Genomic DNA, 27,216 nt, shown 5'->3' with positions numbered 1-27,216 from the left:
TAATAATCTTTGTTAATGTATGAAATAAATTTACAATTTATAAGCAAAATATTTAAGAAATTTTTACAAAAAAAAAGCATTGTTGTCTTGAAGTTAATATATCTTTATAATTATCAAGTCAAAACAAATCTTATATGAATTATTACAAAATTTCATTATTTTAAGTTAATTGTGTGTTAATTTTGAGAATTAATTAATAATCTTTGTTAATGTATGAAATAAATTAACTACAAGTCTTAATAATTGAGAATTATAACAAAATTGTATTATTTTTGAGATTGATTAGCTTTAGTATTTCTTCTTCGAATGTTGAATTTTTCATTTGATGGTAGTTCCCAAGAGGAAGGAAAGATCGAATCGAAAATGCAACGAGACGAGTTGCAGTTTGTATACTTCTTTTTTTTTGTGTGTGACTGAATCTCTCTTTCTCGTTGCTCCTCGTCTTGGAAAGCTGTGTTTGTTTAATTATTGTGAGAAGTTGTAATTAAGTAGTCGTTGTTGGGGGGCCTTCGTCCTTCTGCAATCGGTTTCTTTCTCTGGATGTGTGTGTATGTTTGTGTGCGTCGTCGATGGTGCAGACGTTGGTGCGATTGCAGCATCTCCTCGGACGGTCCTCGAAGAGTCGAAGTCGCCGTTGTCTTCATGTGTGGGCTTCTGCAAATACTCTTAACCAAGACATGTAGTTGTCGCCGTGGAGTGTTGGATTGTTGGTGCGCGTTGAACACTTCCAGAGCCTGTCGCATTATGCATGTTGCTCTTCAGCGATTAGGAACTGGTTATCGCGGGTCGACCACTCCTCTCCATATGCGAGCACAGAAGAGAGCACCTCCACCTTCTCTTCCATCACCTCCACCTCCTCCTCTTCCATGCTGTTGTTGTCGTTGTTGTTCTCCTATACAACACAATGATATAGTCTACATAAAACACAAAAGTCTCATTCCTCTCATCATCATCATCATCCACATTCACCTAAGATAATAGAAACCACAACAAATTAGCAATAATGAAAATTGAACTACATTTAACAACATGAAGCTGAAGCTTTTCATAATAAACTTATAATAACATGTCACAATAATTTATTGGATTAATTATTCTTGTCCTATATCGGAAATGCAACTAATTAGTATAATTAGTTACAAATTGAATGTAATAATATGCAAACAGTTATGGAATGAAGAAAGAAAGCAAAAGAAATGAATGGTGCTTTATCAAAGTGTTCAAGTTTATACACATTATTATGTAACGAATGTTTACGCAGTTCTATAGCGGACGTGCTACCATTTAGTATGGTTAGATTCGAGCTAAATCAAACGCGCAAGTGGTTTATATTATAGAGTCGAGTTTATATGGCCGAAGATTTATTTGCTTCGCAGCGGTAAAGCGGTGTACGGTTTCTGCATCGTAACTTTTTCCCTTTCCCCGTGAATGGATGGAGACACATCGGTTATTGCTTAAGACACACACACATATATGACTGAATTATCATCAAACTAAATGCAAAACAATAATAATAATGTTCATCTTTCAATCTAAATATCTACAGTTTTTTTTATTGTTAATTTCTGCTGATTACCAAATTTCTAAGCTTCATTCACAAAATCGAGTGGAAAGAAAACCTTTTCTTAGATCCAAGAATAGAAGACTTACTTCAGAATAGATACTTCATTCAATAAGGAAAATCTTCTCATTGTTCCAAAAGAAAACACTCATTTTTCTTTCAGTAAATTAAATTTTTACCATTTTTTTCTTGTTAGCATTCACCTGCTTCTTACCAATTTCTCAGGATCATTTACAAAAAATTGAGCAGAATCCGCTCCAAGAGAAAACTTCACCAGTCCATATTTGTACGGATGAGTGTGTAGGTTGTCTGTGGCAGCACAGAACGTAACTATGCATTAGCATATCTCTTTTGGAACGGCTCTCTTATCGAAGCCGAAGAATAAAATCGTACGTACGGAAAAGTAACACACACAACAACAACACAAAAAAAAAGATGAGAGTAGGAATCTGATGTTATTATTACTATTGGAGAGAGCACTAAATCCATGAATGGTTTGGCTTCTTGCGCTAACGGAATTTGAACTTCTTTCCTCTCTCTTGAGCGCTGCATTAACTTTATTTTACTGTTACGTTTATGGTTTTTTGAAGAGATAAAGTTGTATTATTATATAGAGATTTCGTTTGCATTTGCATTTCGCTCGTTAAAATTTATCATCGAACCATTCTTTCTCCAACTGCAACAGCACTCTGCATTTGAATTCTTTTTTTTGTTAATAAAATGTAATAACAAAAATTGATTAAGTTTGTTTTTATATAAATTATAGAAAGTGATTTTAAGTCACGAAAATGAGCAAACGTGGTTCGATTTGGTATTTACTTGGGGGGGAAATCTTGTTTGTTTTAAACGTTAACTAAATTATTAGGGCAAAACACATTGATTTACACAAATCGTATGCAGATTGTAACAAAATCTAACAAACATATATAAAAATTACTTAGTTCATATTGAAAACAATTTCAGAAATTCATTTTCAAAAGTGTTAATTATTTCAACCACGAAATCTAATTAGAAAAAAATTAAGTTTATTGGTTTTTATTGAAAACTAAAGTATTTTCAAACTGAACTTAACAAAAGTAGGAAATTGATATTTTTATTGTTAATTAGAAGGATAATTGTTACAATTTATCATCGCACCATTCTTTCTCCAACTGCAACAGCACACTGCATTTGAATTTCTTCAGTTATAAACACTTACCTTCGAATTCTCTTTTTTGTTAATAAAATGTAATAACAAACATTGATTAAGTTTGTTTTTATATAAATTATAGAAAGTGATTTTAAGTCACGAAGATGAGCAAACGTGGTTCGATTTGGTATTTACTTGAGGGGGGAAAATCTTGTTTGTTTTAAACGTTTCGAAATTGAAAAGAAGAAACAAACGTGGAAAGATCGAGAAAAATCGATTGCAACAAATTGCACGATTGATATTTTGAATCGGACACGTTCTCTCTGATTGATTTCACAGATCAAAACCTTTTACTATTTGCATATTTATTATTTTCATAATAAAATTATTAAAGTTTACTTAATAAAGTCTCTTTTAGAAATCGGGAATTCTGTTATGAAAGTTGCGTGTGCGTTGATTATGAGAATTCCGTTTCAGTTTTGTAAATTTGATTTGGTAACTTTCGTGGAATGTAGAAATGAGAAAAAGTTGGAAACTGGACGAGTTTTCCTTCTTTTTTTTTCTATATACTTCGAGCACTAATTTGAAATCCGAACTCGTCTGGGTGTTGGGTTCAGTGCGATCGCTGGATGTGGATGAGGAAAGGGCGTTCGGGGATTTGCATCGTTCTATTTTTAGCTGCAAGTCTTCGGCTGCAGCAGCAGCAATAGCAGCAGGCGTTGGCGGTCGATCGATTCTGGATGAAATGCAATTTCACTTTCTCGCCTCGACCGGGGGCCGGGTTTCCTGGTTTTCATGGTCTAGGCTAGAGGGCATGTTCTCAATTTTCCATTCATAAAGTCGACGGAGGCCCTGCTGGTCGCCCCGGCGACGGGACGCCCGCTGACGTCAGCGATCGATGGCGCTGACGTAAGTGCGAACGTATCGCCGACGTCACGAGGCGAGAGCTTCGCTCCGTCGCCGCGGACGACGCCGACGGCTGCAACGACCGCCCTTCGCCGTGACCGCCGCTCCCAGCCTTCGTCTCTCTCTCCGCCCTTCCGCAGGAACTTTGAAAATCGTGGGCGGCCGTGTGGCTGCGACGGCAAAATCGTTTCCAGAAGGAAACGTTCCTTGACCTACTCACAATCACTTCACCCTGTTGCTGCTTGCCTGCCACTTCCTCAACACCAATCCTTCCCACCCCAAAATACTTAGCTAACTATTCAAACACCAACTATACCTTAATTCATGGACTACTAACTCAATTATTAGGGCAAAACATATTGATTTACACAAATCATATGCAAAATCTAACAAAAAATTACTTAGTTCCTAATGAAAACAGTTTCAGAAAATTCATTTTCAAAAGTGTTAATTATTTCAACCACGAAATCTAATTAGAAAAAACTTAACTTTATTGGTTTTTATTGAAAACTAAAGTATTTTCAAACTGAACTTAACAAAAGTAGGAAATTGTTATTTTTATTGTTAATTAAAAGGATAATTGTTAAAATTTATCATCGTACCATTCTTTCTCCAACAGCAACAGCACTCTGCATTTGAATTTCTTCAGTTATAAACACTTATCTGCGAATTATTTTTTTTTGTTAATAAAATGTAACAACAAACATTGATTATGTTTGTTTTTATGTAAATTATAGAAAGTGATTTAAGAGCAAACGTGGTTCGATTTGGTATTTACTTGGGGGGTGAAATCTTGTTTGTTTTAAACGTTAACTCAATTATTAGGGCAAAACACATTGATTTACACAAATCGTATGCAAATTGTAACAAAATCTAACAAAAATATATAAAAATTACTTAGTTCATATTGAAAACAATTTCAGAAATTCATTTTCAAAAGAGTTAATTATTTCAACCACTAAATCTATTTAGAAAAAAACTTAACTTTATATTTTTATTGAAAACTAAACTATTTTCAAACTGAACTTAACAAAAGTAGGAAATTGTTATTTTTATTGTTAATTAAAAGGATAATTGTTAATTGAAGTCTAGTTTCCGTGAATTGGTTTTAATCAAGTAATAAAACAAATGATGAAACGTTACGAGCGTTTTGATCGATTGTTTGCGATGATGCAATTGTTATCGTCGTTTCATATGGTTCTCATGGATAGATTTTGTTATCAAAAAAAATGAAAATGTTGAAAATAATATTAATCAGATCGTTTGGCCAGCCTATTAGTATATATATATTTTTATTGTATGTTAAAATTTATTTATGTATAAATTGTACTTTTTTTTCTCTTTTTCTTATGTATCGATGTTTGGCCAATAAATTATTATTATTATTATTAATCAGCGAAATTACTGTACAAGTTAAATTTATTAAAATAAAAATTGTATGAAATGTGATATAAATGGGTGTAGTGTGCGTGTTTGGATAGGATTAGTGCTGTAGTCTCTGAAGGTATACGAAGATTAAGTTGGGGTAGGTTCCAAAAGTGAGCTAAAATTAACACGGAAAAGAACTATATGTGGATGGTAGAAATCGATCATCGAAGGAGGCGTCGTGTTCTAAAATAAATAGACGTGACTTCTTTGTCATCACGTTTCCAAACGCGGCTGGTGTTGGTTTCCATGAATGAAATTCGTGGATTTTCGTGAATGGAAGGGCCGTGGCCGTGGAGAGCGGGAAAGGATAAAAATAATTGCAAGTATTGATTGCCGACGAGCCCGAGTGAGTGTATATTGTACGGTCCCGATGGTCCTGCGCATCCGGAGGATGGAAACTGGCCGTGTGTGTGTGCGCTAAAGCGAGATGGAGATGGGCGAATGCGAAGAGATGGAGCGAGATGAAGGCTGAAAGTTCAAGAGTTTTGATTGCCAAGTTTACGCAAAACATGTGAGCTTCCATTCATTAAAATCGGCACACGCGAACCGAGCCCACCAATCGGAGGACGATCGCTCGTTACACACCTCACACACACACACACATAGTGAGCACACGTGACTTCATTAATGAAAATAACGCAATTTCGTAACACGTATGGTCCACAGGGGCGCTTCTTCGCCGCACACAAATCGATGCCACGCAACGAGCAAAAACAAATGCGACGAATCAATCCAAAGCCATCTTTTGCAAGAGAAACTTCAGTTTTTCCAAAAAAATCAATAATTTCTGTTCATTCTGCAATGTTCTAATTGCAAAAAGAACCTGCTCCATGCTTCCTCCTTCTCTTTCCTTGCATGGAAAACTTTGCTTTGAAAACCATATTTCACTGCAGACAAGTACCAAGACAACATGTTGCATCGATCACTTAAGTTATCTGTTATCAGAAAAGATGTATCAGTAGAGACTATGGAAACAATTCAGTTATTGCAACAACACACTGAAACAGTATCATCATATAAGTATTTACATTATTTGCTAATAGATATATAGTTAACTTGTTAACAATCGATTGTTAAATTTGTTATTATTTTAGGTGCAGCTACTGGAGGCTTCCAAAGAGTGAGTTCTAAAGAAAGTGAAAGGCTTTGTTTGCTAGCAGTAGCAGTTTTCATTTGCAAATAGTCGAAAACCTTAACTTCAGAATGAAACAAAAAACATTACTTCTTTAAGTAGTTAGCAAATGTAGATTAATTGTAGACTTCTCTCTAATTCTTAGAGACTATATAACATTTCTGTTTACCAGATTCAGTGAAAATACTGAAAAATCAAAAAGGTAATTTTTCATCAACACTCCCAAAAGTAACTAAAAGAATTTCTTGTTTCAGGAGGACTCAGCAGTATTTATATATCTATTGCTGCTTTCTAGATGATCATTAGAGTATAATATTTATAATTATAATTATGGGAAAATCAGTAAGATGAATTTTCATCTTAAACGAAGACAGGCTAAAAGTGTTGTATATTAAACTTGTTCCAGCAATGTTTCCAAAAAAATCAATAATTTCACTGTTTTGTAAAGTAAAGTATTCAAGACATTTGATATAGAAATAATTACTGAAAAATTGAAATTCGTGATTCGAGATTTAGTCATTTGACAATAATTCTCTTGCAGAATGCGATTTGATTTACACGAAATGTTGTTTGTAAAACGCAGGAGTCATGCAATTAAATGGGGGAAACTGTTTCGGAGATTGACAAAGCTAACACATACAAATGCTACGTAGGAAGTAGGAGAACGCGAGAGAGAGAGAGTTTCATCAATAAACAATTAGTCGTCTGGGCTCGTTTGAAAATCGTGTCTCCGCAGACGCCAGAAGGAAAAGTTTCACAACGGACAAATCCTTGAATGGCGCCCATATTCATTCATAATTTTATTATTTATGTGTACTCGAGTGGCGACATGTACTCAATTTTGCGTATTTGCCTTCTCCTCCTCTCCACGCAGAGAATCCTTCTTCAAATATAAGTCTTCTACGTGAGAGAGTCGCGCCATATGAAGATGTTGTTGATGATGACGAAGATGATGATGATGAGACAGTACCGTTCTCGTTGCCCAATTACTTTGCTGCTCGACCTGCGGCTCGAACGAATGCTACTTACCGATTCGTGATGCTTTTCCACAGTCATTATGCATTTACTTAGTTAATAGGTACGAGAAGTAATTATTCAATTTCGCGAATTTCCAGCAAAACGTCCCTCCGGTTTCGCCATCAGCGTTACTGGAAATAAGAGAAGAAAAAGAAGTAAAAAAAACGTGTAAACACAAAACCGAAGCTTTTCTTCGGCTAATTTCCAACTAGGATCGAGGTGAACGTTGCAAAAGAATTCGCTGCGGGCGTCGTCTCCACTAAATGACTTTAGGAGGCGAGCTGACGTAAGTTAGGATCACTCACTTCCATGAGAAATTTCAAATTACGTTTTGCGTCAGGTATTATTTCTCTATTATTGTGTATTAGCAAATTCTCCGATATTCCATTACACGTTTTTTAACAGCAGTGAAATAATTTTATGGATATTTTTTTAATAGTTAAGTTCTGACTGCAATTAAATGCTTACTCTTTAAATTATATATTAGAACAGACCACGATCGTTCTAAATTTTCCTAGAAGAACATTTTGCGAGATACATTTTATTAACGTGAATGGGGAAAAACGTTATAAATTTTAATTATAAAGTAACAGTTGTCTTCACATTTCACTTTTCTCAGAAACTATAATTAGATAGAATGGATCCAAAAGATACACATCTAAGTTGGATATTTAGGAAACGACACATTTGGCTTTTGTAATTTGCTTTCAATAATGCTCGAAAAAGTAGTGTCTACATATTTTATTGATTTTCTTGCAAATTATAATGAAGCAATTTTACCTTTAATTATGTAATTAAATTTAATTAAATGAAACGTGAGGAAAGTGCATTTTTAACTTTCAAATATTTGACTGTCCACAGCATACAAATGGAATACGCCATGGGCTTCTTGGATAAGCCATACTTATATCTATTAAATTGCATATTTGAAGATATAATTAACATAATATTTTATCGGTTAAATATAAAAACTTGAAGTTATTGCAACAATTCGATAAAATCCCTAAACAAATAGTCAATTTCATATTTATTATAGTATCTGAAGTAACAGTTCTAAAGAATGATTCTTTCGCTCTCGTTTGCTACTAAACACATTAATATTGGTCAATTAATAAGAAAGTTATTAAGCTTTAATGTGTCCGCGGTTTTCGCGAATCGCAACTCAAGTCCCCCCCCATTTGAATCCCGAAAATGACATAAAATTTCGATTTCCACTAGGAGACCAGGAGTAGCGAGGAGGTATCTGCGCTCCTAGTAACGGTAGTTCCAATGCAACGGTAGTTCTAACGCAACGCTAGTTCTAATGCTCAGCTACTTACGTTTGTGTGAGTGAGCGAACTGTCAATCTGACAGCTACTGTCAGTGTCACAGAAAGTTAACAAGGGTTTATTGGATTTGCTGTTTATTCTGCCATGTTCTAATTGCAAATTTAATGAAGAACCTGCTCCATTGCTTCCTCCTTCTCTTTCCTTGCATGGAAAACTTTGCTTTGAACACCATATTTCCCTGCAGACAAGTACCAAGACAACATGTTGCATCGATCACTAAAGTATCTGTTATCAGAAAAGATGTATCAGCAGATATTATGGAAAATTCTTCAATTCAGTTGTTGCAACAACACACTGAAGCAGTATCATCATACAAGTATTTACATTAGTTGCTAATAGTCGATAGATATATAGTTAACTTGTCAACAATCGATTGTTAAATTTGTTATTATTTTAGGTTCAGCTACTAGAGGCTTCCAAAGAGTGAGTTCTCCAGAAAGTGAAAGGCTTTGTTTACTAGCAGTTTACATTTGCAAATAGTCGAAAAACCTTAGCTTCAGAATGAAACAAAAAACATTACTTCTTTAAGTAGTTAGCAAATATAGATTAATTGTAGACTTCTCTCTAATTCTTAGAGACTATATAACTTTTCTGTTTGCCAGATTCAGTGAAAATACTGGAAAATCAAAAAGGTAATTTTTTATCAATACCCCTAGAAGTTACTAAAAGAATTTCTTGTTTCAGGAGGATTCAACAGTATTTATATATCTATTGCTGCCTTCTAGATGATCATTAGAGTATAATATTTCTCAGATGCAGTGAAATTATAGGATAATCAGTATGATGAATTTTCATCTTAAACGAAGACAGGCTAAAAGTGTTGTATATTAAACTTGTTTTTTCGTATTTTCTCGAAAACTATAATAGAGAGTATGGATCCAAAAGGTGCATATGTAAGTTGTATATTTGGGGAATGCAAAGTGCATTCAAACATTGCTGTTGTTTCATTCATTTCTCTGTAAAAGCAAATAATGTTTGAAAATGTACTGATTTCACATTTTAATTAATTTCTCAGAAACTGCAATAAATTTAAGGGATCCAAAAGATACATATGAAAGCTGGGTGTTTGGGAAATTTAGTGAGTATTCATATATAACTAATATTAACGCTTAAATTAGATACCTTATAGTATATGACATACAGTTCCAATGGGATTTCTAATTAAATTAGATTCTAGTAGGATTTCAAAAAAAAAATCAATAATATAACTCAAAACTATAGAATTTATATATATTTTATAATAACATAAGTATATTGCATGAATACACTCAGAAAAGACAATAGATTCTTGGGTGCTGTCCTCATGGGTGTCCTCATAAACAAGAAACTTTGGTCTGTGCCTTAAGATAAAAATTCAGCTTACTCTGAGGATCATACATTAGTTAACAATACATTGATGGGTACCATTGATTCCACCTAAAAGAGAAAACAGTCTCTTGGTTTTTGATGGAATATATTCTCCTTACTGATTTCCCCAGATTTTCAATGCATCAGGCATCCAGATATACTGTCTCTAAGGATCATGCAGGAGGCAACAATACATTTATATGTGGCATTGGGTCCTACAAATAAAAGAATATATGTTAATCTGTATTGGTGATGAGAGCATGAAAGTTACCTTTTTTAGTTTTTCAGTATTTTCACTGAATCAGGTATGCAGAAATGTTGTATTGGATCATGCAGGATGCAATACTACATATAGATGTGGCATTGGGACCTACAAAATAGAAAAACTTTAGTCATGTATGAAAATTTACCTTTTTAGATTTTTCAGTGTTTTGACTGCTTATGGCAATCAGAAGTGTTATCCAGTCTCTAAGGATCATGTAGGAAGCAACAATAGAATCATGAATGTCGCTTGGTTCTGCAGAAAATGAAAAACTCTGCTGTTCATTATTTGCAATTAAAAAAATAGTGTTACAGGAATATAGCCACACGTGCTACTAGGAGGAGTGCCCTTCCTAAAACAATAACAAGTTTAACATAGTTAGCTGAAGTTTCTGTTCTATCTTTTCTGAAGAGAAACAAACTTTGCTGATTGATTAATGTCAATATGTTGAACTCATACAATCAATCTTTCAATCTATATTTTCACTTATTTTAATCTCTGTTTATTTTAGATCAACATTCTTCTAGGAGCAAGTGCTTGCGAAAACGTTGTTTTCCAAACTATCTAATACCAAAGTTTGATAATTAACTGTGATTAAGTTATGGTAGCTACAAACTTGTATTTACACTCATTTTAATCTTTCTATATTCAAGATCAACTTTAATATCCAGAACTCTTCTGAGAGTTGGTGTATTCGAAAATACAGGCCATTTTTTGAGAACGTTGTTTTCCAAACTGTCTAATACCTAAGTTTGATAAATAACTGTGACGAAGCTATAGTATCTACAAACCTGTATTTACACTAACTTTAATCTCTGTATATTTAAAATCAATATTAATGTCCAAAATTCTTCTAAACGTTAGTGAATACGAAGATACATGCCATTTTCCAAGATGCTATTTTCCCAACTCATTTGTGAAATACCAAAGTTTGTTAATCAATTATGAAGCCACCACTGCAGCTACAAACTAATATTTACGCTAATTTTAATCTGCGTACATTCAAGATCAACATCCATATACAAAATTCTTCTGGGAGCTCAATTTTACGAAAATACAAGCCATTATCTAAGTCGTTGTTTTCCTATTTGTTCATCAAAGTGTATATGTATGTTTGGTTGCCTGTACTTTAGGCGCAAAATATATATTAAATATTTTGTGACAGTTGGCGCCATCTGTTAGCAATATTGCAAAGGCTGCAGTTCAGGCATTTTGGCGCTGTACAAAATCCACTTCCTTTAAAGCTTACTAATTTAAATAAACAAATATGCTAAAAGAACTATTTCATGAATCTAATGTTACTTCTTCAATCTAATAAGTTATTTCCTAATTAGTTTTCGAGTTATATGCGTTAAAATTATGATAATCAGAGTCATCTGTCGGAATTTTCAGGAACTATAATTTGAATCAACTTGCGTGCGTGTGTGAATTGTTATTGGTCGTCATTTGAACGTAATTTGAATCAACCAATAAGGGGCGACCGCAGTCACGAGCTCAGATACCTCCTCGCTACTCCTGGTCTCCTGGTGAAAATCGAAATTTTCTGTCATTTTCGAGATTCAAATATGGGGGGGACTTTAGTTTCGATTCGCGAAAACCGCGAACAAATTAAAACTTAATAAGTTTCTTAATAATTAACCAAAATAATTATATGTAGTACCAAATGAAAGAGAAATAATCATTCTTTAGAACTATAACTTCAGATTTTAAAATAAATATGAAAATAACTAAGGATTTTATCGAATTTCTGCAATTCCTTCACGAATAGATTTGTGAAGTATATTTTGTATTCTTTATAAACATAAAACTTTGGAATAAAATTTTATTTATTAGTTACATGCAGACTGAATGAAGAACTTACCTTTCGAACTAGCTCACTGCTAGCTTTAAAAAATATCGATGCTGAAAAGTATCATCTTCACGTTTAATTGATTTTCTTTAAAACTATAATAGATAGAATAGATCCAAAAGATACTTATGAAAGTTGAATGTTTGGGGAATGCAACTTATATTCAATTATTGTTGTGGTGTCACCCATTTGCCTGTAATTTGCGTTCAAAAAATTATCACATTTCAGTGATTTTATCAGGTAGATTTCAAAATTAAATTATGTCCACCAGTTGTATTAAAATAACATTGTCATATATATTTTTATTCACGCATTATCACAATATCATAATACAAAATGTTATTTAAAAAATATAATTATAACAAACAAAGTCTCTTTTAGAGACTAAAATAAAAACGTAATTAAGGAAAACACCGCGTTCGTATTTTACAACAAAAAAATACTACAAATCCCCGCTTTGGCCAAGAAATACGAACAAAAAAAAAATTTGGATAAAATAAAAATTAAGATTAAGCATCGTTACGTTGTAATAATAATAATAATGATAATCAAAGTGTCTGTTAAAAGAAATCGCAGCAGATCTGCTTGAAGAAGTCCCAGCAGGAGCGCGCCTCGTCAAATCATTCGTCCTCGTCGTTGCAGTTAATCAGATTCGGCTCCGATTCGGCCCTCTTCTTGATGATCTTTTCCATAACTTCCACCGTACCGGACTCCTGCTTGATCGCCTCGATATCACAGTTGATGCTCGGATCGCTCTTCGACAGATTCTCTGCTTCAACGATGATCTCTTCACCCTCCACCTTCAGCAGCTCCTCGTTCAGCGTGACGTTCTTCAAATCTACAGTGCTGTTGGCGAAAATCGCCGCTGATCCTAACTCAATGTTGAGCTTCTCCAGCGGCGCTTCCAGCGATTCAGTCTTCAGCAGTTTGGGGTTATCGAAGACGTTGAGGCCATTGAGATTAACAACAGGCTGAGTTACGATCGGAGCGGTTTGATCCATAGCAGGTTTCGTGGGGCTCGTCGCAGAATCTTTAAGCCAATCCTTGTGCGTTAACTTGGACGTGGGCAAAGGACTGTTCGCTCGATTCGAGGACGGCGAATTCGTGTTAGCCTTCTCCTGCTTGTGTTGCGCAATCAGATGACACGCAACTCCCAAGATCAGAACACTGTTCAAAACTCGCACCGCCCATAAACTGAGGAAAGCCACCACGCTGATGATCAAAGAAGGAATATCGCTGATGTGAACTGCCTGTGCTAAAACCCTGATCATGATCACGCCCAGAGGCAGAGGAATGAAGCCCATGCGACGTGCGACCAAATCCGAATGATCGGAGAAGGCGTGCTTCTGTCTCGTCTGCGCCATATCGTAGGCTAAACTTGTCGTGTAATCCTTGTAAACGTCCACCTGAAGATCGTTGAAGCGCGTAATAAACGCATGCTTAATCCAATCCACGAAGATCTCTGCCGTTAACACGATAAGGCAGTCAGGGAGCAGCACCCAAAACCTATCCGACTTCCACGAGTACTCCTTCATAGTCTGAAGCACAACTATAAAGAGCAGTATGGCCAAGTGGAATCGTTCTCTTACATCACTGCACGATACTTGAAACAAATTATTCTTGTCGAACTTTTTGAAGACGCTTCCCTTCAATTCCACAAACTGCAAGAAATTTTTAATTAGTAAAACCTTCATACCTTTCTAATTATTACCCACATTATTTGACATCATGATGGTGAGAAGAGCTTTGTTATTGGAATTTATCGCCACGTTCAGCGTCGTGGCTTGAAATAAAACTAAAAGGCTATGAAGAACTATAAAATTCAGTTAAGTATTATATACACGAATACAATTAGTTTTAGCTAATTTGGCTCTTCGTTAAAAGGATACAGACATAAGTGATGGCAAAGAGAAGATGCGGCAAAACTCCTAAATGCTCTCTCCTTCTTCCTCTAGGCTCTGTGGCCGTCCAGAAGAGGGCGTCAATCGTGTCTTGTCCGAAAGCGGAGAACAGCCTATCGCCGACCTCGAGCATATTGTAAAATATGTACAGCTTTATGACGGATTGGCTCTTGATCAGATGGTAGATCATGTTCGTATCGATGTAGAACATCATCAAACAGCAGGTGATCAGGATGACGACTTTCAGCAGATCGCAAATCTCCGCCGGTGAGAGCAAGACTTTGTTGCTGTTCTCTTGCCCGAAGCATTTAGCGAACGGTCTGGTGAAGAGCGCCCAAATGGCAAGAAGCACACGCAAGGGCAAGAAAGTGTAGACAAACAGGAAGGAATCAGCGCACTGCATGAAACCGTAGCTCATGAACTTCTCCACTTCTCTTGGGATCTTCATGAAGGAATACACCTTCTCCCTTCTTGCCGAGTACCTCTCCTCATCATGCTCCAGCACATACCCTCTGGTTATTTCAACTTGCATGAATGAGAACAGCGAGGGACATCTCTCTAACGAAACATTACATTAACAAATTGTTGTTAAAATCATAAAATAAAGCTTACCCCTCTTGGGGGCCTCCACTTCATCATTCTGCACTTCATTTCTGTATAAGTCTTCCACTTTGTCGTTGGCATAGAGAACTCGAGCATGAGATGTGAATCTGATCTTTTTCTCGTTGGAAAACAGGGCAGACTTCCTATCAGTCATGTTTATTTTCGAACGTCATCTCACGGTTTATCGATATTTAGGTTAATCTGTTCCATCCTTGTGTTTATATACCACTAGTTGATTAGAGGACACCTAGGCAAATAGTGTTATCTACAAACCAACCCCTTTGACACTCATTCTACCAACCTGCTCCCAATGAAACGTAGATTTATTTTAAAGATTCTACAGAGAGAAACACATAATTACAACAATTATTTCGTAATAACATAAATTACTTTCTCAATTATCTTTCCGTTCCGCTCTATTTCTCAATCGATGGATAAAAGCAATGAATGAAGTGGAATCAAGAAGAAGTGACACTCAATATACCAACACAAAATTCAAATAAAATACAATTAATACATATTATACATTAGTTTAGTTAACTATTACTAATTGTTCATAATCTTGCTATAATCCTAATTATTAATAAAGATAGAAATCGACAAAAATTATATAAGAAAAAAAATATATAATTAGCGGTAGATGTCGCTGCTACTAAATATCCAATTACAAATATCGTGATAAATTAATTATTAATGTGCTAATAAATAATTAACAAATAAGTATCACAAATCGATGATTTGTTCAAATAAATGATTTAACATTTAGAGTTGAAATGTACGAATTTGTAACATAACCAACAATTTTTTGTACCACAACAAAATGTTGAAATTCTGTGTATCGTCGATTTTAAAAACGCAAAACGTGCAAAAATCCGTTATTAGGAATGCCAGGTTTAAGAACAAAAGAAGGGAAGATGCTGGCATCAAGTATCAAACGAGGTTGCTGGGTGAGACACAAGAGCTGGATGAGCTCGAAGCAGATTTCAATGCCATGAACATGTCCCATCGTCAGCACGAAAATGAAATTCGTGCAATGAAGGAGCAAGTGAAGTATCTTATTGTGAAACGAAAGTACTTTGATAAAGAGAAAACCCCCAACTTCCTCACATGGGCTGATAAAATGCAGATCAAACATTTGCACTCCAAAGATCCTGAAGAGTGGAATGTTGAGCGTCTTTCCGAAGGTTTCCCAGCTCTTCCAGAAACTATATTGGTAATTAATAGAAATAAAATGTTATGTACGCATTACTTAATTATGTTTTTTTTTATAGAAAATTCTCAAAGGAAATTGGAGTAAAAAGAATGAAAATAAAATAAAGAATCACGATTTAGGTGTGAAGAGGAATTGGAGGGAGTTCACTGCAAAAAAGTTGGATTTACCAAAGGATCTGGTGGAGCATCTGCGACGGTTTACGAATCGCAGCGCGAGTACCAACGAGTTCGTGGAGGAGGTGGAGCCCAAGAGACAGTTGCTGCGGATTGGTGGAGAGTTCTCGGAAATAATCGGCAGTTACGAGCGGTTGAAGACGAAGGAGTTGCTGCCCGAAGTAAAAGAGGTCGAAGTTAAGAGGCCGCTGAAGGAGACTTACTTGAGCGAGAATCAGGAGGAATTTGAGGTGAAGCAGGAGATGACGTTTTCCGCGTACAAGGATAGTTTGCGAAGTAAAGGCGAGGCTGCGAACGACGTGGACAAGGAGATAATGAAGTCGGAGGAGTCCAAAGTGGTGGCGGAGACCAAAGAAATCGAATTGCAAGTGGCGAAGTACGTGAATCGCAAGGGATCGATCAGCGTGTTGGAGAAGAATGACAACAAGCATTTGGTTTACCCCGAGAGGATAATCATACCGGAAAAGCAGAGGAAGAGAGGTTCCACCTACAAACTGTACGATTGCTATTACGACGACGACGGGACATTCTTGTATCGTGTTCCAGGGATGGAGTGATATAATTAAAATAAACTTGCTCGTATTATTATCAATTAATTAATTAAAATTTATTTCTTAACAATCAACATTATTTCGTCTGTTAAAGTAATGATATTTCTTGTATTTTATAGAGACTAATCGTTTCTGGAAAAGGCCATCATCAATCAGATCGCTTGGACTGACACTATTATGTTTTATTTATATATATATTATTACGTGGAATCATGTAATAAACTTGAATAAATTAAAAAATAAATAATTTTTTAACTTAATTTATTTATAATAATAGTAATAATATCATTTGATCAATAAAAATAAAGAGTGAGGGAACAAAAAATAAAATAAATGTAAAACATGACTAGCTCAAGCGTATTACATATATATATAAAAAGTTTTGGTTTTTCGTTATTAAAAATTAATAATACTAGAAGCCCCTAAGACAATTAAAAGAAATTGTAAAATATAAACGAATAAATAACAGTTTTATGTACAAACGGTGAAGAAAGTAGTGTGTTGTTTCATAGAAAGGCTCCTATTTATAAACGAAAACAAAAAACAAACAAACAAACAAGAGAAAACCTCTAATACTATTTACATATATTGCGAATCCAGCAGTGGTGGGAAGGGAGAAAAGTCTACTGGATAACGTCAATATACATTATCATACAAAACCAAAGGCATTATCTGATTTTCTTTTCCGAATTCTCTTCCGATATACGTATATAATAAATATAGCACATTTACAAAACGAAACAAATCTTATAAATCATGATATTTGTATTGTATATATACGTTAAATATACACATACTTCAGTAGGCCACGCCTATGCTGCGAGTGAGAGGAGGTGTGTCTGTGTAATCGACCGTCCCCTTTTAGTAAATTCCGAAAGGCCATCGTCAAATAATATATATATAATATACCTATTTATTCCAAGCAGATCCCTTGGATCCACGAGCTCAGGTCGCTGGCATCCTCGCAGTCGACGACGATCTCCTGGGGCGCGTCCTGCGACAGTAGGATCTGCGCCGCAGTCCTCCCACTAAGGTACGCCCCATGCACCGTCGAATAGAAATTCGTGTGCGTGTGTTCACCGGCAAACAACACAGCAGGCTAAAACAATAAAAATGAAATTTGTATTTCGTTAAAGTATTTGAAATAAAAATACTTTGTCTTGATTTTCGGAGCTGTAAAGGGGATGGGCCAAACACTCCAGGTCAATCTGCGATGCCCCAACGGCTATAGCCGTGTAAGATCCTTTGGTGTAGGGTTGGCTAAACCAACTTGTGCTAAACAATAAATTAATTAATAATCATTTTTTTAGTAATATACAAATGATGAATTACCAAATGCAATTCTTCGGTTTGGGAATGAACGGATCGTTGAGGAACTTCCTTAGAATATTCGTGCATGTCTCTACCACAACCTCATTGGATAACGTCTCCATGTACTCCGCCTCCTTTCCGCTAATCCAGCCCATGAGCAGCGTCTCGGACACCTTCGCAAACGAGTAGATCTTCTTGTACCAGTTTTTGCTGTAGTCAGTTTCCTTCTCGGAGGGCTCCCACAGCAGCAGGACTTCCGTCACGTTCGGATTGAGGAAAGGCCGGTCGTATTCCAGCAGGATTTTGTCGACGGTCCCGAAGAGTAGCCGATCTATCGCCTCTAATTTGTAATCGGGCAGCGACGGTTGAAAGAGCGAATGCGCTTTCGATTTAAGTACACCCAAGGGTATTGTGCATATCACATGGTCGGCGTAAAACTTCTTCCCGTTCTCGCAGGTGACCTCCACGTTGGCCCGCGTCTCTTCCTGACTAGTCGTCAAGGGCTCCTCGATCACCGTCCGATCAGAGTCGTCCGATTCATCACCATTATCGTTGTTGTTATTATTATTATTATTGTTACTATGGCACCATTTAATTAAAGCTACTGGATGCTCCAAGTGTATAGAAGCTGCGGGTATGTGCTTTGAGACTGGATGCAGTATGGAGCTGTAGCCCTGAGGTAGCACTATGTTTCCACCTTGCAATTCTGTGTAGCTTCCGATCTCCAGTAAATCAATCTCGGACATGCTATCACAGCCTGAAATGCAGGTCTCCCTCTTCAGCAAGCAATCAAAGATGAGCTCCCTCAAGTGCCTGTCATTGACATCTGCGATTCTATCTAGATACAAAGTAATTTCTAATTTAATGTGATCCCCCACACTGTCTATACCATCCGGTGGTAGATACTGTGTNNNNGTGCAGGACGTTGAACGGAACGTGTTTACCTTTCTCGGTGGCTGCAACTACCTTGTGCGGTTTCGGCATCTGCAGTATATCGACGAGACCGTTCTCCATGGCCAACTCGTACACCGGGTTACCAAGAATACCATGGATCCAGTTTGCGCCCAGCTCCACCTTGTCAGAGCCGATGTCTATCTGGATTATCCTACCGCCGATCCGTCTCCTTGCCTCCAGCACTTTGAAATCGCTGCAGCCGTTCTTGATGAGGTGATGGGCGGCCGAGAGACCGGCCATCCCAGCCCCAACTATGATCACTTTACACTTGCCATTGCCTCCTCCGGTGCTGCTATCGCTTTCATTTTCGCTCTGCTTCTCATCGCTGCTCATTATTATTGTAGCGATAACCGAAAGCACCGAGAAGGTTTGAAGATTACATTAGCACCCCGTAACAGCTGACAGACCCGCTGTCAAAACACTGACAACCGTTTTATTGGTTATACAATAGGTGTACCAACGCAAGGAACTCTTTCTTCAATTCATCCTCAAACTATTCTCATTCATAAATAATTACATAAACTCTTTGCAATCCCTACGCAAACTAATAAACACGGAGACTAAACACAAACAACCCTCACATTAAACTACAAAATGCACAACTTTACAGTCAAAGAGCTTTTATGCGCACCCCACAGAGAGCAGCACTTACTTCAGAAACTTTTGTTATTTAACAACGAACGTTATATTTAAATATCCAACACCTACTTAAATAATTAAATATTTGGAACAACTCAACAACTTTAACACTTAGTAACCACGAAAATTGGTACCCAAAGACATATTTTAAAACTGTAAAACTTCTGTTTTTGTATACGTCTTCACAATTTACTTAATTACTTAAAAACCGCACACGCCAAGTATAAGTATGAATACCATAATTAAAGCTAAATATTCAGGCTTTAATAAGAATGTACTTATAGACTTGCAGCTGTTACATAATTAGTCAAATAGTTGTAAAAATGGTTACTTGAAAATGATATTTAAAAACTTTAAATCACCTAATAACAAATTACTTTTAATAAACTAAGAATAGTCATTAAATGTTAAGTAATTACCTAGATGCTGTTGTTCGTATTGAACTGTATAATTTCCATGAACTTTTCAATTTTAATTATGTAAAGAATAAATAAAAATGATTAGTAAGAGTTTATAAATAAATTTCCTTGATGTAATCAAAAACTGCGAGAAGAAATGTGGTAATTGAGTTCAACAAACCCATTGTTTCTGACAAGAAGCATAAATTGCTAGAATTAGAGAATAAAAATGAAATATTAATAACATCTCGTATATTATATAGCAAGCGAGCGAGCAGTAAAGTATGCAAATCAAATTAATCACTCGATTGCTTATGTAACAGAGCACGTATCATTTTTGTTGTTGTAAATTAGACGATGAAAGGAAGGAAGGAGGAGGAGGAGATGATGATGAAGAGCGACAAGTGGATGTGCTAAATCCGCGTATGCAAATTACCGTCTCCATCTGTGTACTGTTTCCGAGCCGCTCACGTCGACACGCGTTCATTAATTATGCTTATACCTAATAAAAAAAAAAACACGCGAATTTTACCATTGGATTATGGTTTTCTCCGTCAAAGACATATATTTCTTTAGCCGTGGGTGGGCTAAAACTATAAACAAATATTGCAAATAAACTGTACAATTCGATTTATGATTTATGCTATTGTTTCTTTAAATCAGGTTTAAATGAATTCGGTGGACGATGGAAATGATCCTTATGGATTCCCGGTTAATTAACAACCTGTGTTTAGTGTTCTCAGCGTGGTGCATATATATATATATGTACATATGCACGGAGCACGATGAGCGAAGCACGAAGAAGACCAGTTTGGCGATGATGATAAAAGTTCAAGAGAGCGAGTGTGTGTGTGTGCATCAGCGTGCGCTGCGGTGTAGTAGAAGACGAAGAAGAAGCGTATATAGGTTTCGAATGTGTGTGTATATTGTATTTCGGATATGTGTGTAGTAAAAGCAGGTATTGGTTACAGGTTTTCAGCAAGAAGTACCTGCTGCCGGCTGAGAGGCTGAGTTCGTGATGCCGTCAGTAAGTCAGTGGTGACTTGGGTTAGTCGCACTCAGATATCGGTGCCAGCGACACTCGAATCCTGCAGATGCAGAAGATTCCTGCGCAACGCGGTCTCACCACAACCATCATCATCAACAACAACAACAACAAACAAACAAACAACAGAAAAAACTCTATAACAACTCTTCATCAATCCGTCAACAACAAACAACAACAGTACGTAAAAAGTGCGAGATACGAAGCAGGAAGAACAATTTAATATATAGATATAATAAAGGATTTCTCACCCGCTCACGTAAGTGTCCACCTTCGGTTTCTTTTGTTCGCATTTCTTTTCTTTTGTTTTCCAAACCGGACCCTCTTTTCTTTTGTTCCTCCAAAATGATCGCACCTTTTCCACACACGGAATTTTAAACAAATTCCCAACTCCGATTTTAATAAAAATACAAACTGTTAAATAATAAATCATTGATAGCACGATGATAATTTGGTAAGAAATAATTATGTTCGTATTAAAATTATTGTAAATATGCAAATAAAAACAATTTCTCTGAGAATCTCTTAACGGTCAACAACAAAAATATGACAATAATCTCGCGCACAGCTGCAGGTAGGAATACAGAAGACGCAATTAAAATGTAATTAAGGAAATTTATTAACTTTCCTGCAAAGTTGCCAGCAAAGGCACAGAGGATGCGAAAAAGGAGAGAATCTACATGCATTTCCTTATGATAAAAGTCCATTAACGAAACGCGTGCGTATAAGTTTTGCTGTTTTAACATTTGCGAAAAAGAAGGCAGAAGGAAAATGATAATAATTAACTGGGACTTCTCGTTCTCAATTGAATAAAATACCCGACATGATGGCTACAATTTGAATAAATACAGCGGTTTTATTATAATGAGATTAAATGAAACCAGAAAGATGAGAATCTTAATTAAATGAANNNTGCATAAGATCTCAGCGCCCATGGTTTTGTGTATTCCATCCAGCTTGTCGACGATCTTATTGCATGCTTTGTACTGGACGTTCTCCTGCTTATCCTCGATGATCAGCAGCCTGTTGATGGCGTCTATACGACCTTTGATCGACTCGTTCAGGATGCACAGGGCTATCAAGTGTTCGGCCTCTTCTTCGGTGATGTTCAGCTCTTTGGCGGTGAAGTCCAGACGGATCGTTTTGTACGGTTTTATGAGTTTCAGCAGGACGTTTGAGCGCATTATGTGGAAGAGTCCGTCTATGTGTTCCCGGATGAAGGGGTCGCTGAGGAAGAGATCCCTGTTATCCTTGAAGATGCCTTCGAAACGCGTCGTGTTGTTACTCTGGAAAGCCATCAGCAGCTCCTTCATGGTAACAATATCCGGATCGTCGCGGTACGGTTTAACCTCCTGCGAGTCTATCGGGTTAATCGTCGACTTCATCAGCATGCTCGTCAGGATCAGGTACTTGAGACACGCGATCCGACGAGGACTTCCCGACTCGTCGTAATTCTTGAAAGCCTCGAAGAAATCCGCGTAAGCCCTCTCGTACTCCTCGGATCTCAAATGCATCTTTCCGCCGCACTCCCTGATCGTGCTCATTATCATCGGATGGGGAATCGCCGAGCGGATCTTGAGCGCCCTCTCGTACAGCTCCCTCAGCAGCTTATTGTTCTTCTTCTCCGTGTAGATCTGAATCTCGAGAGCGTAAATCTCCAGAAGCTGGTTACCCTTCTGCACGTCCTCATCGCCTTCTTTATTCACGCAAGCCTGCTTCAGCTGCTTTATGATCTTGAGCAACTTCCCAAACTCACCGGAATCGAAGTAGACTTTACCCAATTTGCAATTGGTCTTAAACCAAAGCCTATCGTTCTTCGCGTCTTTAAGAGCATCCAAAGTCATCTCGTAGAACTCCTGCAGCAGTTCCTTCTGATTCGACGTTGACGTATACTCCAAGATACTGTTGATAGCCTTCTCCCCTTGATTCTTCGTGACAGCCGAGCGAATGTACACGAGCATCTCGCGGTAACACCGCATCATCTCTTCATAATGCCCCAACGAAAAGTTGATCTTGATCATCTGCTTCAGAGCCTTGAAGCCCCACTCGCCTTTACTCTCCCCCTGCAGATCGATCACGCGTCTGAACGAGGTCAAAGCCAACACCTCGTTCTCCTCCTTGATCAGTTTACTCTGGTAGTACTGATTCTCCAGATCCACGTCCGGCTCCGAAGTACTCTCCTCGGAATACTGCATACCGTAATCATCGTCGTCATCGTTCCCATACATATCTGACATTCTGCTTATCCTGTCAACCAAGAAAATACGTTACCATATATATATATATATATACATACATACATTTATGAAACAAAAGAAAACGAGAGAGGCGGCGGCGGCGGATTTTCTAGTACAAAGCGCCATTATGCAAATGAGTCATTCGGGATTACGCAAAACTCCGACACGACCTACTTAAGAACAGGACCGGCTGCAATTTGCAATTTTATTTGCCCTCCCCCAAAACAAAAAAATAATAATAATACAACTTTACAAAACCATTAAATTATTACATATGATGAGATCAAAACTAAACACATTTTTTAAGAAATTAACAATGAGCTCTAAAAGCTTAGATTAGAAGTTGCGTAATTGTAAATTTGTCGTGGAAACAGCTTAAAAAAAAAGCCTTAATTGTTCTACTTTCATAACAGATAATGTTGAACTTATAAACACACTGTTATATTGTGATTTTATTATTTGAAGGAAACCGGCATCCGGATGGAATTATTGTTATTGCTTCTAAGAAGAAACGCGTATGTCGAAATGATTAAAGCTATTGGAATTGGAATATGTAAGCGTTTTCCCACAATAATAATAATCAGAATAATAAGTGTTGCTAAGAGAGAAGGAATGAGTTTAGTGTATGATACATCTTGTTGGTGCGTTGCTGCCTGCTATTGGCGATAAATATTCAAATCAGTGAGGCATTTAGATATATTATTATTATTATGCGATCTTTATTACTATTATTTTATTTGTTGTTTTCATGTTGGGTCGAGTTGAGCCGCCAACGACGAGCGGAGAGGAGATAGCTATGAAATTGTCGATTATGGCCACTTTCTATCATCGGCGAACGCATTAGGTATCTCTCCCAGTGACCACGGCAGAATGACTAAGTCCATTAGCATAGCTAAAGCTATCGTAAAAGAGATTGTGCCCAGATTATATCACTCACTCGCTCGCTCTGTTCGGCCTCAAGACTCTCTATATACATATATACCTGTTTCGGTGCAGGTATAGGCAAGTACTTGTGTCATAGCCCATTGTCCGCGGATGAATGTGCCCGCTAACAAAGTATTTAAACGCTTGTCAGGTGTCATCGGACTAGATCGGTCACGGCTCTAGTCTTTCATTAACTATCGCCGTTTACTTTTGTATTCCTTCTTCTATATATTTTTTTTTTATATCTATACACTTATTTATTTCTTTCTTTGCTCATCGTTCTTCATCAGTCCATGGGAGATGATCACAAGAAGTGTATTATTATAATTCATTGACGTCTAATCATGCATACGTTCGCCCCGTTTTGTAGGTCAAACACTATATGTGATTCATATTCTTTTCTCACCTACGCAGATCCGGCCTCACATATCTAACTGCAATTTCATAAGCTAAATATTGATTATCTACAGTCTCATAATTCGTTACAGTCTTATTTCTAATTATAAATCTAAAGCTTTTATTCTCTTTTACTAGCAATAATAATAGAAATATTTACTAAAAAACGAAAGGCCAAAAATAATGAAATGAAAATTATCAATTCCACAGTTATGCATTTGCACTCATTAAATTAGTTATAAAATTAGCTTCAATTGACCAACTTAATTTTCTACATGCTATTCATACTTGTAGAGCTATACGCTCTAAACCGAAGACACCGTTACCACCGCATTTATTTATTATTATTACTTTTGGGGAAAGCATTCTCAAATGAAATTATGCTAATGCATTAGGTTATTAGTAAGGGAAGAACGGAGAAAAACATTTTCGCTCTTTCACTTTAAAATGGTTTTGAGCAATTAACCTGATTCCAACGAATACGAAAGAATAATAAAAGGATGAAATCACAGTACATTACATCCTTTATGCAGTATGAAGGAAACGAAAGAAAATTTCGCAAGACGATTAAAAGTTTAATTAATAATAACAACAACAACAACAACTGCAATATAATAATCTGCACCCACGACAGGAAGCGAAGTGTGGGATAAAGTTGGAGGCTGACAAAAGCAAGAGGTTTAGTTAAAATAAAAATCAGGTAAAATAATTGATATTTGCACAAAGGGATTTACATTTTGAGCGAAAGACGTGTGGTCGTCACATTATTTTGCAACGTGTGAAACGAAAGGTAAAACCACCGAAAGACACATGACCTATGACATCATGTATTACATACACACACACACACACAAAAATATAATGAAAATAATAATCGTTGCAACAATAATAGTTTGCATCGATTTGTCTCTATAAAAAAAACATAGAAACAAACAACAAATTGACCTTAATTTTTGAGTTGCTGTAATTAATGTTTGCACGAACCATAAATTTGTTCTTTCGCATTTCCAAAAGCTGATTATTAAGGTCGTCGATGTTAAAGTGAAATTAGTAGGGCAGAAATAGTTTATATCTTTAATTTTACTGTTATTGAAGATGTGTACATATCGAACAATGGTAACAATATGTGGAAAGAGTTTCACTTTCTCGGAAATAACACGAAGCCCAGATGTACTCATCTTCTTGCGTTTCTCGCCTTACGCAATCAGATTAAATGCATGAATTATTGTATAGTTGCGCGAATCCGATTGAGCGGAGCAGTCGATATTATTAATAAATAGTAAGCGTAATAACGAACGTTAAGCGAAGCGTATTTGAAATTAAAATTAAAAATTATAAACGCGTGAGGTCTGGAAATAACGGAAATCGAGAGCGAAACGTAATAAAACCGATGATTCGTATGCATTTAACACACACATTCAGACTCTTTATTTCTGCTCCAGTTGTGCAGAAAATAATAAAAAGTAAAAAAATAATAAATAAATAAAATCTATCAATCAATTGCAGTTCTAAAAGCCCAGCCTCGCCCGTGTGTAAATGTGGATAGATAAATAATTTAAATTTTAACCTTAACGCATTTATTGTTCACCGGCGCACCTCTCCCATTGGCACACAAAGTGCTTCTTAAATACGAGATGAAATGTACAGGAAAAAAAAAATAAAATTTTATACTACTAACAGTCACAACCCGTAATGGTGGTAATTTCATATCTCACCGCGAAAATCTACACGATAGAGAAAGGTTTTTTTTTATATATATGTGTATGTTGTTTCAGTGTAGAAAAAAAAAACTTTGTGGTAGATAGAACACATAGTAGGTTACGAAACACCTTGTAGTCCGGATTCGTTTCTGCTTCTTGCATCAAGGATAAATACGTACACCCTGATTTATGATGGAAAGACACGGTTCGAAATGGTGCAGAAAGCAACAAATTTTCGTGCCTTCAATTTTTTTGATTAAATCATAATTCATACGTTCACTTTCGCCTAAATTACAACATACAAAACTGATTTCGATAATCGATTATGTTATTTTTTTTAAATTTTCAATGATTCCTATTCATCTTTTAAATTCCACATTTTCTCACATTCTCTATAATATTAGCTTTAATTTTAAAAATTCAATATTTCAACTTTGTTAACAAATTATCAAGAATTTTATGAATTTTGTAATTAAACAATTAAACATATTTTATTCTTTACAATCTTAGCTTTGATTGCATTATTCAATTTTACATGAGTTACTCATAGTTATCGAGTTTTAAGTTAAAATCTGAAGACGTAAATTCAAAATTTCATAATTTTATTTTGTCAACAAATTATTAATAATTTTATGAATTTTGCAATGAAACAATTATACATATTTTATTCTTTACAATCTTAGCTTTAATTGCATTATTCAATTTTACATGAGTTACTCATAGTTATTGAGTTCTAAGTTAAAATCTGAAGACATAATTTAAAAATTTCATAATTCTACGTTGTCTACAAATTATCAATAATTTTATGAATTTTGCAATGAAACAATTATACATATTTAATTCTTTACAATCTTAGCTTTAATTGCATTATTCAATTTTACATGAGTTACTCATAGTTATCGAGTTCTAAGTTAAAATCTGGAGTTACTCATAGTTAAAATCTGAAGACGTAATTTAAAAATTTCATAATTTTAACTTTGTCAACAAATTATCAATAATTTTATGAATTTTGCAATGAAACAATTAAACATATTTTATTCTTTACAATCTTAGCTTTGATTGAATATTTTATGAATTTTGCAATGAAACAATTACACATATTTTATTCTTTACAATCTTAGCTTTGATTGCATTATTCAATTTTACATGAGTTACTCATAGTTATCAAGTTCTAAGTTAAAATTTGAAGACGTAATTTTTTTTATTNTTTAT

General features: G+C 35.9%; 3 protein-coding genes and 1 pseudogene across 3 annotated transcripts in view; 1 reads left to right on the top strand and 3 right to left on the bottom strand.

Annotated features, from left to right (window-relative positions):
- Nucleotides 1-12,359: 12,359 nt before the first annotated feature.
- LOC108569787 (protein TAPT1 homolog) lies at nt 12,360-14,920 on the bottom strand. Its single transcript, XM_017931470.1, has 6 exons — nt 14,854-14,920; nt 14,765-14,800; nt 14,473-14,710; nt 13,849-14,418; nt 13,675-13,772; nt 12,360-13,620 (listed from the first exon to the last, which is right to left on the bottom strand). Exons 3-6 carry the CDS (start codon nt 14,615-14,617, stop codon nt 12,580-12,582), a joined length of 1,854 nt encoding a protein of 617 aa, XP_017786959.1. The 5' UTR covers nt 14,618-14,710; nt 14,765-14,800; nt 14,854-14,920; the 3' UTR covers nt 12,360-12,579.
- A 255-nt stretch (nt 14,921-15,175) lies between these two features.
- LOC108569785 (neugrin) lies at nt 15,176-16,634 on the top strand. The gene is made up of 2 exons (XM_017931468.1): nt 15,176-15,676; nt 15,735-16,634. The coding sequence occupies exons 1-2, from the start codon at nt 15,284-15,286 to the stop codon at nt 16,404-16,406; spliced, it is 1,065 nt and encodes a 354-aa protein (XP_017786957.1). The 5' UTR covers nt 15,176-15,283; the 3' UTR covers nt 16,407-16,634.
- Nucleotides 16,635-16,801: 167 nt separating this feature from the next.
- Nucleotides 16,802-19,267, bottom strand: LOC108569784 (annotated as a pseudogene).
- A 2,063-nt stretch (nt 19,268-21,330) lies between these two features.
- Nucleotides 21,331-27,216, bottom strand: part of LOC108569786 (COP9 signalosome complex subunit 2-like) — a gene marked incomplete in the record, with an annotated part of 10,611 nt that continues 4,725 nt past the window's right edge. Inside the window, 2 exon segments of the mRNA XM_017931469.1 lie at nt 21,331-21,654; nt 21,661-22,994. Coding sequence (XP_017786958.1) covers nt 21,661-22,984 — 1,324 coding nt within the window.

This window comes from Nicrophorus vespilloides, unplaced genomic scaffold (genome assembly GCF_001412225.1).
Source record: "Nicrophorus vespilloides isolate i.1.1-1 unplaced genomic scaffold, Nicve_v1.0, whole genome shotgun sequence".
In the NCBI taxonomy this organism is placed as follows: Eukaryota; Metazoa; Arthropoda; class Insecta; order Coleoptera; family Silphidae; genus Nicrophorus; species Nicrophorus vespilloides.
Note: the sequence above shows the minus strand (reverse complement) of the source record. Positions and strands in the feature narration are given on the sequence as shown.